The sequence below is a fragment of the Amphiura filiformis genome, chromosome 3 (assembly GCF_039555335.1).
Source record: "Amphiura filiformis chromosome 3, Afil_fr2py, whole genome shotgun sequence".
Classification (NCBI taxonomy): Eukaryota; Metazoa; Echinodermata; class Ophiuroidea; order Amphilepidida; family Amphiuridae; genus Amphiura; species Amphiura filiformis.
The window spans coordinates 8,505,156-8,518,091 of record NC_092630.1 but is presented as its reverse complement, the minus strand read 5'-3'; the positions used below and the strand labels follow the sequence as shown (position 1 = coordinate 8,518,091).

Here is a 12,936-nt window from a genome sequence, read left to right as displayed (position 1 = left end):
TTTGTTAATATTTTGGAAATAAGGTCAGTGCATACATGTTTGTTTCAAACATAGCATATGTCTAAACATTTATAAATTTGGGTACACTAAAATACTATTCATACTTTCCCGAATGCCTACACCATCACAGCAAACAGGCTGCTATAATGCAAATCAATTTCTTATGGTCAAGAGGCATGCTTATGATTTCACACCACCAAATAGAATTATATGGTTGTTAAGCATTAAAATGAACAGAAATTTGCATAATTTTAGCCAAATTTGGATTGGTCATGATTAGTAATATTAATTCCTGCAAGTGTACCACAGATGGGAGAGATCGAATAACTTTTAATGATTTTAAGCAGCCTTTTCTATACAGAAACACTGGCATGGTTTTGCCTGTAAAATAGGCAATTCCCGGACATCGTAGACTTCCAGGGCCAGTCGTAAAAAATAATGACGGTCAACCTATAATTTTTCCCAGCCAGAGGGATCAGGCAAGGGCTGATTTCACCCATCATAGCTGTCGCTTAAAACTGAGTCGCTCCTGTGAAGAAAAAATAATGTTTTCTTAAGGCAAATTTAGCACATATCTCTATGGGACTTGGATTTGGTGGTGTGAGATCTTATAGGTAAATTTGCATGTGTGCCAAGTAACAACGAATATACCTTCATTTCTCTCTCTGAAGCAGCAGCAAAATACCACGTTCTGTCATCTGCCCTTAACCCAATAAGTTTGAAAGCCCATTGTTGATCTGCTGATTCCATCTCCACAGATCTGAGTACTCTGAAAAGCAAAAACCAAAATTGTTATTATGTTCATTTTTGTATGAACAAATGCAAGTTCTTCTTAAAAATAAATAATACCAGTACTTTAAGTTTCCTGTAATAGGCAGCTCTAGGACAAAAATTGAGACAAAAGAAACACAAAACCTGGAATTTATGGTTAAATAATAAATAATTATGCTTAAATTACATCATTTTTGTTGGTCAAAAAATTTTCACAATTTTACACCAATGATATATATTGCAGCTTTTCTCATTGTGGGCCACTTGTTTGTATGCAACTTTCATTACCCTTATTCCCTAGGGTTTGGTTTGAGGTGTTGCCCACTCAATCCAGGGGAGGTGCCCAGGTTACACTGTTTGTGGCTTCTTAGAGGGCTTAGGTTGGTGAACAGGGACCAGCATTTGCCTCATATGCATTGGCAAGGATACAAGATAGAGGGTTTTACTGAACTTGCCCCAGAGCAGGGTTGCTAGTTTTCTTGTATTAGAGGTCATTAGTCCAAAACCAATAACTTAGTTATAAACCCAAAACTAACCATACTCTAATCCTAACATTTACCCTATCCTAACCTCACCTTACCCTAACCCTAACATAAAATGCTCTAAACCTTAACTGTAACCCTTTTCAGATTAATGACCCTTCAGACTATTGAGATGTACCAGAAGCAATGCCTCCAAGATGGCTTCTAGAGCAAACTGTGTCCATATAAATGCTTCTGTGGTGCTTTAGTCAGTCTGTCAGTGGAGAAAAGGCCCTAGGGGATAGTATGGTTGCAGGTAGTCTACATAAAGCTAAAGAATCATGCAGAGACATCATAACTCACCTATTATAACCCCTTAAAGAGAAAGATCCTTGAGGACTGTTGGATCTCTCATTTTTATAGTAGATAATTTGATGCTGGTATAAGACTACATAACGAAGCTGCCATTTGAGGTTTCCTAGTTGTGTTATTGGTATCCTGTCTGTCACCTTCTCCTTGGCTCGTTTGTAAAGGAACCCATTATAAGATGGGTCTCTGTTAAGGAGATCACACGCACCTGCAGATGGAGGAATTGAAAAAACAAAAGCAAAACAAATTCAGTCATTATTGCTATGAAATTAACCATACTTGCATAATTAACGCCATGGGCACTACTTCTTACAGACAGAGCCCTCTGATTGGACAATTAATTATATGAGTAACCAATCAAAATAGAGCTAGTATTAGTAATAGAAAACTTACTTTCCTGAGGGCATCATGTCAACAATGCTACACCATTTTTACCCTGATGTAGCGATGACGTCATTACGTATTTCATTGGGTGCAGCTTCAAATTGTTAGTGTTTGCTCAAGATACTGGCGTACACACGCACACGCTTAAAGATGATGCAAAAATGATGCATAGATGCGTGCAAGAAACAACTGCCTCAGCAGGTTGAGGTCATTGCCACATCAGAGTGAAAAATGGTATAGAAAAGTTGCTTTTTGCCAGGTAAAAGTACAGACATTTTTGCCATTTTATTTTCTCTAATGAAGCTACCAGATGGATCAACCTTCCTTTTACACGCTCAAGCCTCGAAATAAGCAGATCTGGACCAGTAGCCACACATTTGGAAAAAGCGGCTCCTGGTCCTGTAATTATCAAGTGAACCAGGAGCCATTTTGAAAGAGCTACGAGTCATTTAAATGTTAATTGTACACATTAAAATAAAATCCACTTTAACTACCAGGCTCTATTCTTTAAAAATGTAGAGCCTGGTTCACATGATTTTGGTGTGGACCAAGAGCCAAAATGTTATGACCATTGGGTAAATGGCTCCTGGGTGCCTGCTTATTTCGAGGCTTGTACACGCTACTAACCAATCAAGGGCGGTGAGGAGTTGATTGTCACACAAAAATGAGTCTATCTGGCTCCTATTATACCACAGTGGCATAGCCAGTGGGGGGCAGGGGTGGTGCCCCCCTCCACTCGTCATGACCGCCGGTTCATGTAAGGCCGTCGGTAGACGGAAGGCGTTGTTGGAAAAAAATTGGGTTAACAATTAGACTATTTTTCACCCAGGGTGACAGGAAAAAGGGGAGAATTGTAAAGAAAATTATGAAAAATTGTGAATTACACATAAAAATTATGTGTTTTTATGTTAGAACAGCCTATTATTCTTTTTTTATATTTTTGCTCTTCACTTTTTCAAACCATGCAAAAAAATGTTGGGTCAACAAATCACAACTTCCGTCGGTAAAAAATATTTCCGTTGGTACATTTACAAGTTGTGCCCCCTCGGTTCCAAAATCCTGGCTACGCCACTGTTATACCACACCTGAACAGAACTGAAGTATACATTGACGTGGCACAATCTGTTCCATGGGGGCCAAAGGAGCAGGATGCCAGAGACCTGAAGTGACTTTGCAGGAAAAGCCTGAAAAAGCATGCAAATTTGGCCTATAATGGTTCAAAACAGAGTAAAAATAAATAAAAGTGCTGGATTTTTGAGGAAATAAGGCACTTGCCCGAAAACTGACATCACTGAAAGGAGGAATTTTTGAAAATTGAGTTACTAATACCGTATTGTTTGGGGGGGGCGTTTATTGGAAGTGAATTGTCAGTGAAAAAGCTTAAAAATCGGGTTCAATTTCCCGATGGTGCTCCTGTTAAAAGGAGGGATTTACGACCATACAAGATGGCGGCGCCCACTGAAAATTACAATTTCGTGGGAAATACAACAAAATTACACCTGTAAGTGCATGGAATTAGTGAAATTTTACCATAATTAGGCAATGAATGGATGGGAGTTGAGTCAAAATAGGGTTTTTCCATGCAATTTAGCGATCGTGACTGCCATTACTGATGCAAGTTTTAAGCTTACCTACACGATATGGCATGGAAATGTTTGCATTTTTGTCAATTTTTCACACAAAAAGTGGAGGGGGGCGTTTATTAGAGGGGGAGCGTTTATTACAAACAATACGGTACTATAATTATTATATTATACAAACATTAGGCTATCAAATACTAAAAACAGACTTGGTTTTTAAGTTCTTAAGTTTTGTGATGTCTATTTTCTGATGTATTTTGTTGTTGTTTTACTCCATATTTTTGCCTTTATCTCAATTTCAAATTTGCTGCCTTTGACCCCCATGGTACAGATCGTGTCACATACATCGTAAAGAGACATATAGAGGAAGAAATAAGCTTACTAATTTTGGATGTTTCCTCGGGTGATAAGAGTGTTGAGTCTGACATTGTCCTTGGCAGTGTTGGCCTCTGTACAGTACTGCTTGGTGAGGAAAGGTGAATACTGGTCCCAAATCCGTCTCGCCGATCCATGGACCAAGGGGGGCGCTGGTGTGATGCGGAAGAGGCTGGGTGATCTGGTGGTTGATGAAGAATTGTGTGTTCTCAGCCCGATGATGTTTCGTTTCAGGCATCTGGAGATGGAATTGATACTCAATAGTTACAAAAACATATACAATGTAGAACTTTCATCTACTCATCCATATACATCCCAATCATGGAAGAAATGGTCTTAATCTTCGCGTGAATGTCAAATCGGATCACCTGAATGGGCGACTCCATTTGAAATGTACACTCCTTGTGTGGAAGATTAAGGTAATGTCTTCCATTATTTATAGTGGTATAGATAAAACCAAACAGGCTGTATTCACTTTAACAACTCTAGTTTAGCTTTTCAAAAATTGAATGGGCCTATTTGCCTGCATGATTCAATCGGCAGTACTTGTCATGGAAATGTATCATCACTCCTTCAGTTGCGACGGGCCACATCAACAAAGTAACATTCATGCATGTGATATTTAGAGAATAAATGATAGGATTTTGTCTTTTGCCTATCAATATCGTGTCATAATGGATGGGCTGGCCAATATTTTGAGTAGTGGATGCCGGCGCAGCCGGTATCCACTACGATAAAAATATTGGCCAGCCCATCCATTATGACACGATATTGATAGGCAAAAGACAAAATCCTATCGCTTATTCTCATTCTTATTCAGTTTTAATGTAATTTTTGCGAGAAAAACTGCCTTTTTTCAGAAAAAAATAAAGTTACTTTTGTGAGGACATCCCCGTTGTTTTAAATGAACGAAACCATCACGAACATCTAAGCCGACGAATCGCGTTCTTAGTTCTCTCACGTGTAGTCCGCGAACGCATTATCGCGCGATCATTGAGGAGCAACAAGCGTGCGCCGTTGCGTGGCGGCGCGCCCTGACTAATATCACTATCAACTATTGTGAGATATTATACACCAGAAAACCAATCAAATTACGTGAATTCTTTACAAGACGCACCCATTGAATAAGAATATTGTATAACTTCTTACATAAGTGTTGGCAGAGTGGCTTAATGCTATGTAAAATGGCTTCCTGTGTTTTTGACTCAATATAATCTCATTGTTATAACGGTAAGTTGCTTTTAACTTTTAATAATGAACAGTATATTCTATCAAAGTACACTTTGTTCTTTGCACCCCCCCTCCCCCAAAAATAGAAAAAGTTGCACATTCATTCATGTTTAGGCTTCCTTGTACGTGTAGACCCCTATATCAAAATAAAATCAAAAACAGTTTAAGGAAATCATAAAACAGACAATCATTACATGTTATTGGTTTAAAGTTCAAATCCAAACTTTGATAACTTTTTAGATATATTCTGGTTTGCCAACTGACAGTGACAGCCTGATAACAATTGCATGCCTGAAGTCTAAAGTCCAACCTCCCCTAAAATCAGAAGTTTCACTTTCTAAAGTACCAACAAGTTTATATATTTTGCTTAATGAAAACAAATTAGCACGATAATGAAAACACAACTTGAAACAAAAGGGTTCTGATACAATTTTCTACATATGTATAGCATATGGACATAAATCCAATGCATGAATTTGAAAATAGATAATAATGCATTAATTATACAAGTATTAGTTTTAGTATATTGTTTTAGCTATTATAGCACATGTTTTTAATACAGTACTGCACTATAATAACTTGCAAGATTTTCTAATACTGAACGGGCGTGCACATTTTGCGTTGGCACACGCAACTCGTAGCATTTTATGTGACATAACCAAGCGTGCGAAAAGACTAAAACAGGCATAATTGATTGAGTTACGCAGTTTGTTGTTACGACTGGTTTCCAAATGAAATGGCACCAACATGTTTATTTTGGTACTTTTGGCACTCCAAAAGTGTCAAAAAAGCTTGGGCGGCTTATTTTTGTGTGATATAAGATACGTGTATACCGCATTTATTATGAAAATACCAAACGCACTTCGGCTCGGTCAGTATTTTCATGATCCATGCAATATATTCTTATATCACACTCAATGTAATTCAATATTGTATAAATATAATACAACATGAATCTAACTTGCAACTAATTGTATAACTAACTTTCAATAACTTTGTGAAATAATCAGATATTTGCAGATTGAACAAAGACAAACAAACTATCAGTTTCAAATGTACATACATGTATTGCAAACTTTTATATGAAAAGATAAATCTATATGAAAAGATATATTTAAACCTGAATACATACAACAAATGTACATATTACATTGTATATTTTGAGTACATTGTTGTACATGCACAATGTTTCATTTATAATCAGCCACTTTTCTTGTTTGTTTTCTTTTCCATTACACTTTGACATAATTAAATAACAAATAACCCTGTCAGATGGTGACAGCTAATATTATTTCATAATCATAACAACAATCCCATTGACACTGATCTGAATACCCTTCATGTGCCTAGACACAATGCACAGAATCCCACCTTTACATTCCCATCATGCAATAGTTTTGAATTCCCAACACATAATCTGTTATTTTGCCAAACTGAGATAATTATTTTGAATATATGGTTTGAAATAATACTTCCAAAATGTGTTAACTGACCCAGTTGATGTTCTATGAGCTATGACCAAAGAACAATGACCCCCGGGAGGAGGGGGGGGGGCATTCACTAAAAATGGGTGAGGGGAATGTGCGGCCACATTGACCCCCATATTTCAACTCCCTTTCACCTAATGACCCCCTTTTGAGGGGCTTCAGCATCAAAAGACCCCTTTTTTTGGTGTCTAGGCTATTCCCTAAAGACCCCCTAGTTTGAACTGCTGTCCGTACATCCCCCTCACTTCCAATCAAGTGCCTCCCCCACCCGGTAAGGGCATCTAAAACTGACCAAATACAGGGATGTGATGCAGGCATGGGTATATAGTATTTTCAGCCATTTGGTATACATTGTATCAATGACCCCTTGTTTTAGACCAATTTTGGGATATATATATATATGGGTAATTTTTTCAAAATTTGTCACAATTCCCCCCAATATAGCCCAATTTCCAAACTGAGGCTAAAATTGTCTAAATTTGCCAAAAAGTTTGAAAAAGTTGTAAAAACTTTGGCAATCTGCATAAAATTTAACTGAAATTTTTGACTTTTGGTATAGCAATGGGTCCAAATTTCATGAAAAAAATGGTATCATGATGCATATGGAACCATTCTCAGTGGCACATCCCTACAAATCTGAGTATAATAACCCCAGGGAAAATAGCAAGGTCCATTCCATATGTGAGCTAGCCCAATTCCAAGCAATGCATCATGGGTAGATTTCATTTACTGCTGTGCCTCATACATGTGTCTATATATTACATGTACAGGAAATGTGTATTTCCATGATTGGTTCTAAGCCAATATAATCCTAACAGACTTAAATTAATTGATTCCTATCCAAATTAATGACCAATACTTTGCAAAAACAACAACTTAAGATCGATGCTTTTTATTATAACTTTTTTTTATAAATGTTTGATAAAATTTATATTCTTTGCAAAGAAAAAAATTGTTAGGCATTGTTTTACGAAAATTTAGAAGTGCAAGAACTAAACATTTCTGAAAGATTTTTGCTGAACATGCCACAACAATTTCCTTTCTTGGTAAAAAAATTATGGTTTTATGCAAGATTTAGTATACAACCATCAGTTTTAAGGAAAATGTATCGCTGGCCATGTTTTAATATCATTTGCAATTTATTGTCAAGGTCTAGAATTGAAAATTATAAATAAAGTATTGATAGAAAAATTAACAAATAATCAAAACAAACAACTGTGAAATAAGGTACCGTTACCAGTTTTTTAACATGACCCCACGGCCAAAGTGAGAGTTGCTTATTAAAAATTAAGCTATATTAACCACAATGTGCGGTAGGATGTTCTCTTTAAATAATTGAACACCTCGTGCATGTCATGAGTGCACAGTCTGCAGTTACACGTGTAGGGCCTACATGGTAATAACCTTTTGCAATCAATTGTATAGTTGGCGAGTGCGGACAATGGGTCTGCTATGTAAAATTGTTGACGGAAATTGAAAAGTGCAATTATTGAATCTGTACCTTCCACAGGTTATTTTTTGTAATTTCCACCCCTGATCTAAACGAATTTAAATTAAATATAAAATTTGCAAAAAGATTATGGTCACCTTGATTTTCAAAATTTTTGGCTGTGTGGTACCCCCCACCCCCAGTCAGAACTCTTTCCGCCCTGTTTCCCCCAGTAAAAAGCCAAAATTACGAAAAATTTCCACTTTTTGCAGCAATTTTGCGCAAAATTGGTCGATTTTGCCCCCCTGAAATTCACTTTGCCCCCTCAATACCCCCCCTCCCCTAAAACAAATTCCTTGTGTGGGTGCATACATGCACCTCTATATTTGGCCAGTACTCCCAGCCAGTAGGGGGTGTGTTGGCAAAACTTGTGATTTGCTTCATAAACTGAGGAATGCACTACCCATGTATACATTGAAATACTATACAAGTCATAAATAATGAGGTCATAAAATAAAATTTCTTTGTTGGTTTGTGCTACATGTTTACGTAGTTCCATGCCTATTTTGTAGTATTTGTACATGTACTGTAGGCCTATGCTGATTAGCCCAAGGCAATAATCATTATTTAATCAATTTCACAAAGAATGCCATAATCTCTGTATTGAAAGTTTCGACATTTTCTTGGTCATTTAACCACCGCACAGTGTCATCGCCCTGATATCTTCATGGCAGAAATCGCCATGGTAGGTTGAATCCACCGCCACGCATGGCCATTTTGTATCGACCTGTTTAATAGTTTTGAGTCGCATAATGGGCGAAGGACATCTGACTAAGGCTACTGACAATAGCCCCGATTAGGCCGGTGACTGACCTCGCTGTGTGCGAGTCGATCATGGTACGCCATAGGTCATATGCTTTTAGACTACCTCCACGATTGTCTTTTACACTGCACTATATAATTCGGCACATATAAATCAGAATTTATTGTCAGTTTTTGACTCAAGACGCAAGCTTCTTTCTCAAGACGCAAGCTAACAACTATCATATCTGCTCAAAATATATATTCAAGTGCAAGGAACCATATCTGGTTTCTTTATACGAAATCATTTACGGGAGATATTCATCATTTTCTACCCCGGTATCCAAAGATTTTCGTCTCATATCAAACTCGTGCATAGCACATTCACGTGTATCGATCCCGGGTATTGATTTTAGTATCTCTGCTGTGAAAGTAATTATTAGCCAGGCGATGCCGGTGTGCACCGGGACGTATGAGCCTTCATCATCAAAAGTACAACTTTTGTAGATTTGTGCAGTCATGATGATGGGTACAGGTTATGCACAACATACATGTGTATCACCCCCAAGATATTCTCATTCACAACATAATTATGTTGCAATCCTTTGCAATAAATTAACAACGTGTAGTATGGTGTGTGTAGGCCTATATTTTTATGTTTGGATAAAATAAGACTGCCTTGAACTGAACTGAACTGAACTCACAGCCATAAACTTACCAAGTGTGACTCTCCAGGTATACATTCCTACAAAATAATGCGGATTGGTAAAAAATAGTCAAAACCACATCAAAATATGAATCCAGCTTCTCCATTATATTCCAGCAATAACTAGTACATATCCCGGGTACGTATACAATATCAACATGAATACTCTATGATGTCACATACATACGTGCATATCCATGATAAACTCATTTGTACCCTCGCGAAAGTATCGCTAAGATTGAATTGTGTGTCACACACCGTCCTACTCAACTTGTCACAGTTAGTAAAATTCAACTCGTTTATTTTCACAAATTTCACAGCTTAATCACTCCAAAATTTAGAGAAACACTTGTTGCAACTTCAGTAAAAAGTATATCCATTTCATGTCTCATAAAATGCAGCTTGATTTCAGTCGCTATTACTTCCTGGAACGCCATACGATTTTACATGAACCCTGAAGAAATACATACTGCAAAAAATGTCGAGATCCATGTGTCTAGTGGTGGTGTCCAAGGGGAAACTCTCATTTTAGTGTTGTTGGTGTTGTACTAGTCAAAACTTGAGAGGAAGTTGTTGACAGGAAACATTCTGTCATAGGTTCAATGTTAAGTGACTGGTAGACATACATAGCTGCCTTGTGTAGTGATGCTAACAGGTAGCCTATCTGATTCAATGCAAAGTTTTGTGGGTTAGGTTCTTGGGGGTAGCTTTAAAGCAATAATGCGTGATTTGCATAAAGAATAGATACCTATGTAAGGTTCTATGTTAAGTGACTGGTTTTACATACATATAGCTGCCTTGTGTAGTGATGCTAAAAATAGGCATCTGATTCAATACAAAGCTTATGTGGGTTAGGCTCTTGGGGGCAGCTTAAAGCAATAATGTGTGATTTGCGTTAAGAATAGATTCCTATTTATAGAATCAGATAACAACATTTGCGCAGTATTTTTTGTGGGGCATGAGAGCACATTAGACACATCAAATTGCATTCTGAATATCGAATGTCCCAATTCTGATATTAAATAATTTTGATGAACCTCGACAGAATTACAAAAACCTGAATCACATTCAGACTCTATAGGCATGCCATTCACATAGTCTTCATACATTTGTAGATCTCCAATTTCAGCCTCTGGTCCACCGTAGAACAGTTAGTGCCACTACTAAAATGTTCCATCGAAGCATTCATGGTAATTATGCTCTAGAGCTCTTGAGCCAACTACTACCTATAGCGAATTCCAGATTGACCTTCATCTTAGCTGGCTCAAATTCCTAAATCTAACCTTGTTGGTTATGAAAGGTCCAACTTCATTCCATCTACTGTTCGCAATGCATTCCCTCCTCATATCCCAGGGATTGTGGTACAGGCCAGTTTCAAAAAGGAGGTAAATCTCTATCTAGGCAACAACCGATCAGCTTCACCATTATGATAAAAGCTGTTAATGCCTTGATAGATCTATATACTTCCAAGATATAAATAAATGTCTAAAAAAAGTATAGGTCTAAATATGTTCACACCTAGTACCTGAAGTGGCAATCTTCCTAGAATTAAAAATGAAGCCATTTAAAAATAAATTTACCACACAAATAGAATCACTTGTGGTAAACTATCAAAATAATTATGCTCTATGGAAAAAATATTTGTTTTGGTGAATATCAGTGGTGTTGCGTCATAGGGGCACGGGGGAGACACATGCCCCCCAATTGATTGCAAAATTTAAAAAATCGCATAGGAAAATTGCCAAAAACAGACCCGGTGCCCCCAATCATGATCGGTGCCCCCCAATTGGATGACCCACGCCACGCCACTGGTGAATATTTTCCAGGAAGAATTTTTCTGCTAAAAGAATCTTGGGTCTTTTGGTATAAAAGTGCAGTCCCTCAAATATATGATGGGGAGTGAGCATTTACAGGGTGTCCCAATAAGCCTGCGCTCCAATACACATATTGATTTCTACAGAACTAATGTAATCTACCTCACACAGTGTACATGTCTTATACTTAGCTGTGTACATGCTGTATGATTGGACCACAGTTCCTGAAATTTTGCAACTTAAAAAGTAGGCTATATGGCCCATATGTGTCCACATTATTTGCAGTCACCCATGGGGATGTATAAAGCTAGTCCCACTCTTTATGTTAGAACTTCTATCTTGAAAAGTATTTGGGTTTTTTTGGTTTTTTTTTTGCATTTTAAGGAACACAAGTTAACAGAATAAATGTACTTAAATGTAAATGTCAAAGACACAAGTGGCTTAGCCCCCCAAAAAAAAAGAAATCAACTGATTTGTTTGGGTCTGCTTTTCAAGTTAGAATGTAGCAAATAAATTGGGTCCAGATACTGCATGATATAAATAACACTATGGAGTATGGAAGTCCTCACTTCATATATTGTACTTTGTTTCCTCAATTGATACATTCATTGGGTTTCCCCAGGAACTCATAAATAGATAATATTCCCGGATACTAAATTACAAGTCTGTGTATCATAACCATGTGCCATCATTATATGTACAACCAGTTCTATGGCATAGATATCACCTTCATTATGTATGCAACATTTTAATAATATTTGCATAACCTTTGTCAATGAGTTCATATGTCTACACTTTGAAATCATACAGAACTTAAACAGGAATAGTATTTATAACAAGGGATAAGCAAGAAGAGTCCTCAAAAAAGGACAGGGTCCGCGGTGCAGGGGGTGGGGGCATAGCTGAGCCTGATACTGTTTCCAATCTAACTCATTAGCTAAAAAAGCAGTATTTGTTTCCTTTTCAAATGTGCTGATAAAGATGAATTAAGCCATCTTAACGCGGCTGTGTACTCTAGACATTGTTTCTTTCGCAAAATTGAGTTTATTTGATATGTTTGTACTTTGCTATGTTTTTTATAAATACAAGGAATGAAAATCCAGATTTGTAAACTCCAAATGCAATATTTTAAGGATTTTATTTCACTATTCCACTCGTGTTTGAAATTGAAAAGGAAAGAAAATCTTTGTTGAACCAGCAGGGTACACGCGCGCAACAACGAATCGCGTTGCGTATCGCGCAATTTGTTAACGCACAAATACGCTACGCATACGCGACGCTTATCTGCATGCGCGGCGCAAGTTATGGAAACACCACGGAAGCACTGATTTTGCAAAAACCTAGTGGTCAAGTGGCTCCGTTTTAGTTGATAAAATGTGGGTTTTTTCAAGTTCTTTCCCCGATTTAAATATCAAGTTATGAATGGATTTCGCTCAAACTTCTCAAGGGGCTGTGGATTTACCCGATGTTCACGTAATATAAGGTACACAAACGAAAACGGCCGCATTCTCCTGTGAGATTCGATGAAA

At 37.4% G+C, this 12,936-nt stretch overlaps 1 protein-coding gene across 22 annotated transcripts in view; it reads right to left on the bottom strand.

The window, feature by feature from the left end:
* LOC140147961 (uncharacterized) overlaps positions 1 to 12,936 on the bottom strand; it is a 60,324-nt gene that overhangs the window by 32,887 nt on the left and 14,501 nt on the right. For 21 of the 22 annotated variants that reach the window (XM_072169755.1, XM_072169757.1, XM_072169758.1 and 18 more), the window contains exons 2-4: positions 3,948 to 4,178; positions 1,596 to 1,809; positions 652 to 769 (exon numbers count right to left, since the gene is read on the bottom strand). In XM_072169755.1, coding sequence (XP_072025856.1) covers positions 652 to 769; positions 1,596 to 1,809; positions 3,948 to 4,077 — 462 coding nt within the window. In that variant the 5' untranslated portion in view covers positions 4,078 to 4,178. Of the gene's footprint in view, positions 1 to 651; positions 770 to 1,595; positions 1,810 to 3,947; positions 4,179 to 9,605; positions 9,860 to 12,936 lie in introns of those variants that run through there. The other variant, XM_072169756.1, reaches the window with a different exon arrangement.